The sequence below is a fragment of the Drosophila ficusphila genome, unplaced genomic scaffold, assembly GCF_018152265.1.
Source record: "Drosophila ficusphila isolate 14025-0441.05 unplaced genomic scaffold, ASM1815226v1 contig_470, whole genome shotgun sequence".
Lineage (NCBI taxonomy): Eukaryota > Metazoa > Arthropoda > Insecta > Diptera > Drosophilidae > Drosophila > Drosophila ficusphila.
The window spans coordinates 1,776,124-1,779,621 of record NW_025064389.1 but is presented as its reverse complement, the minus strand read 5'-3'; the positions used below and the strand labels follow the sequence as shown (position 1 = coordinate 1,779,621).

General features: G+C 30.1%; 1 protein-coding gene across 1 annotated transcript; it reads right to left on the bottom strand.

Moving 5' to 3' along the window:
• Window positions 1-377: 377 nt before the first annotated feature.
• LOC108095559 lies at window positions 378-3,229 on the bottom strand. The gene is made up of 2 exons (XM_017196705.1): window positions 3,118-3,229; window positions 378-3,059 (listed from the first exon to the last, which is right to left on the bottom strand). The coding sequence occupies exons 1-2, from the start codon at window positions 3,190-3,192 to the stop codon at window positions 537-539; spliced, it is 2,598 nt and encodes an 865-aa protein (XP_017052194.1). The 5' UTR covers window positions 3,193-3,229; the 3' UTR covers window positions 378-536.
• Window positions 3,230-3,498: the final 269 nt, after the last annotated feature.

Below are 3,498 nucleotides of genomic sequence, written 5' to 3'. Positions count from 1 at the left end.
TCTCGTTTTCAAAAACGAAAACGAGAGAATCTTGTGAAAGTGAAAACCGGAGCCTGCCTGATAGAGTTTCTAACGACTGTTGAATTACGATTTAAATTTGATCAAAATCGGACGACTATATCATTTAGCGGTCATATGAACCATAGTCGAAAATATGAAAAATCCTTTCTTATTTTTTATTTGACATTTTTTGTCATCTTCCTGAGGACCGTGGTCAATGTGTGCTGTGCATTTACGCGACTAGGAATAGAATTGTTACCAACATTGAGAACAAAGACAAAAAATATCATTTTTAATTTTGTTAATGTTTATTGCAAAACGTTTATTCGAGTTAAAAATTCCTTTACATCATAACACGAATAGATTTACAAAGCTTAGAGTAAGTTTAACTAACTTTAAACACATTTTTATATAATATTTACAAGGTCAAATTACACAAACTGCTGTAAAATGTTAGATGACGGGCTATTGCAAAGAGTAAGTAGGCAGCATAATATTGTTTTACCTATAACATGCCACTTTATCTCATTAATTTCTCATTTTTTATCTGTTGAAATATGAGGCTCAACAAGAAAAGCAAATGATGTCAGACGTCTCAAAAAACATAGTACAATAACATCCCTTATTTCAAACTTGTTCGCAATCGGTAAACGACCGACTTTCCAACGCCCGTGATTCCAATGTTGACAAGATCCAGACATCATATTTCCATAGCTTGTAGTTCGAAAGATAAGTGGGAAAGGCATAGGAAGAATGGAACTATAACCAGGTAATGATATTGATACTTTACGACTTATGAGTCTTTTAGTTTTAGTAGACCGTTGAAATAACTTGCCATTTGAGTATATTTTAATAACAATAATAAGTTTACTTAGGTTTTTGGAAGTTTTAGGCATATCAGAGAATGCTGTTAACCTAGTTAAAAGCTCTACTGGTAAATATACACCGAGTTGTAGGTTTGGTTCGTTAACAAAGTCATTAATATCATGATTAGATTGAAGAAATCGGTAATGTTCATTTATAAATGACCCTTTTAATTTTTGGTGTACTTTTCGTGTTCCATTATTTGTAAACAAAGCTATTCCAGACACGTTGGCAATAATGGGGTTTATAAAAAATTTTAAAATGTGTTTTGAAATTTGTACGGATACACCAATATCCTCATAGTCTATATTTTCATTTTCCGATTCCAAACGAAATTCTTTTTCCCCAATATCGATTTTATTTAAGGATATCCTTGATATCGTCTCAATGTTCGTTTCGAATGAATCCAATAACTTCTTATTTGTATCATTTAGCTTAGCTGACATTTTTATTACTTTCATGTCATTACATAATATTATACTGTAAATACTAAAAATGTCAGCATAAGCAATTCTCCATTTAGAAAAACCTTCATGCATTCCTTCGTCCCTCAAATTTAATGAAATATTTGTAAGTGTTGGTTGTATGATGTTAGAGATAAAAATTATATCGACCGGAACTAGTTCTTTTTTACTTTGTAGAATTATGATTTTAACTTTTCTTAAAATTTCTTCTGGATTAGATTTAACCGCTTTTGTCTGTAGATTTTTATTAAGGCATAATATTTTTGTCGTCACCATTTCTCTAATGCGCGCTTGGACCCACTTCTTTCTCTTTCCATTTGTAGGAAATAAAACTTCTGAATAACAATACTCTGCACTTTTTATTAAAAAAGTCGAGTTGATGCTGAGATCTTTAAATGTTTTTTTTAGTGCTATTTTTATAGGCAGAAAAGAGTTAAATGACATTTTGGTATTTTCAAGATTTTCATTATCTATGGTTTCCGAAACATTGCTTGACATTTTGAGTGATTCTATAATATGAATCCAATAAACAGTTGACACATTCGTGATCCATTTCATATTAATAATTCGGACATCGTGTACCATGATCGTATCTGAAATGTTTGTTGCACGTATTATATCATTTTTAAGACTTTGAACAGCCACATTGGAGCCAATGTAAGAATTCTTACAAAAAATGTTGGAAAAGTTTGATCGAATGCATGAGACATTTAAACGAATAATAAATCCAAACCCTTTATATGTGCTTCCACCTTTTAATCTTCGAGTAGATACTAACTTAAAATTAAAAATGCTATCACCTTCACACCAATATTCCCTCGGATAACTCGAAACCAACTTAACTTGCATAATAGAATAAGTTCTTTCTTTATTCTTCCAAATAAGATAAATGCTAGCATTTTTTAAATGAAAGTATTTTGAAAACTTAAAACATTTAAGACCAATATCAAACTTTTTAGTTACCCATAAATATTTTCGATTATAAACCACAAGTAATATTGCTTTTAAGTGTGCGTTAGTTTTCAACTCCGTCTTCACTAAATTTGTTGACGTTATAATGTGTTTACTTAAAGCAGAAGTCCATTTTAAACCTGCTTTAACAATAGTTACCTTTTTAAATAAATTTATTAAAATAATATACCTTTTCCCAGGACTACCGAGAAAGTAATCAATTATAAAAAATTTTGTTGGGCTTTTTCTTAACTTAGACCTCAGCAATCTCCTCCTAATCCAACTATATTTTTTTAAGTACTCTTTGGAATTGACGTGAAGAAAAGTTTTTTTTATACAGTCAATACCATAACATTCGGTTTGTCGATAGATTAAAGAAATAGAACCGTTTATACACCCAGTATTAGATAGTAATTCTGATTTGAAAATGCAGACTGTGCTTAAAAACGTGTTACAGCCTGCAGTGTCTATTGTATTTTTAGAATTACTAATAATTGAGAATTGAGAATTACTTGTAATTTTTAACCAAATTGGAAAGTTTTTAAGCCGCTGAATTTCAAAAAAGTCATCTGGGCATTGATTATTCTTATTTATACTTATTTTGCACTTTACTAATTTTGGGGTCCAATGTCCAGTATTTCTATTGCATGACCGGATACAAATTCGATCGTTGGATTTAAGACAAAGTAATTCTTCAGATTCGTTATAAAACATGCCTTTATACATCCAATATGTAGTGCCAGAAGTTATTATGGTACATTTAGTGTGACAGCTTTTTTTCTAAAATTATATTAAATTAAAATCAAAATAGTTATTGATACTCAACTGTTATCCTTACCGAAACATTTTGTGAAGGTATAGAAAAAACGAAAAAGATAATGTAAATAAATTTGATTATTAAATTTTGTAACATCTTTTAAATTTTCCAAAGGAAATGTAACGATACTGAGATAAAAAAGTTGCAGATTACGTTACTAAAAAAAATTATCTTTTTCTTTATCTGGATAACACGCAATTGATAAAGCATTTTCGTTTATTAGGGTAGTTCCAGTAATTGCTATAAGCAAGGTGACCGGAATCTTTGTCTTTTTTTATCCGTAATCCTAAATGCCCGGAATGGACTATTATTAAATGAATGTACAAACAAAAAGAAAGCTAGCTTCGTCAAGCCGAAGCTTATATACCCTTGCAGACATCAAATATGTTGAACGAAATATAT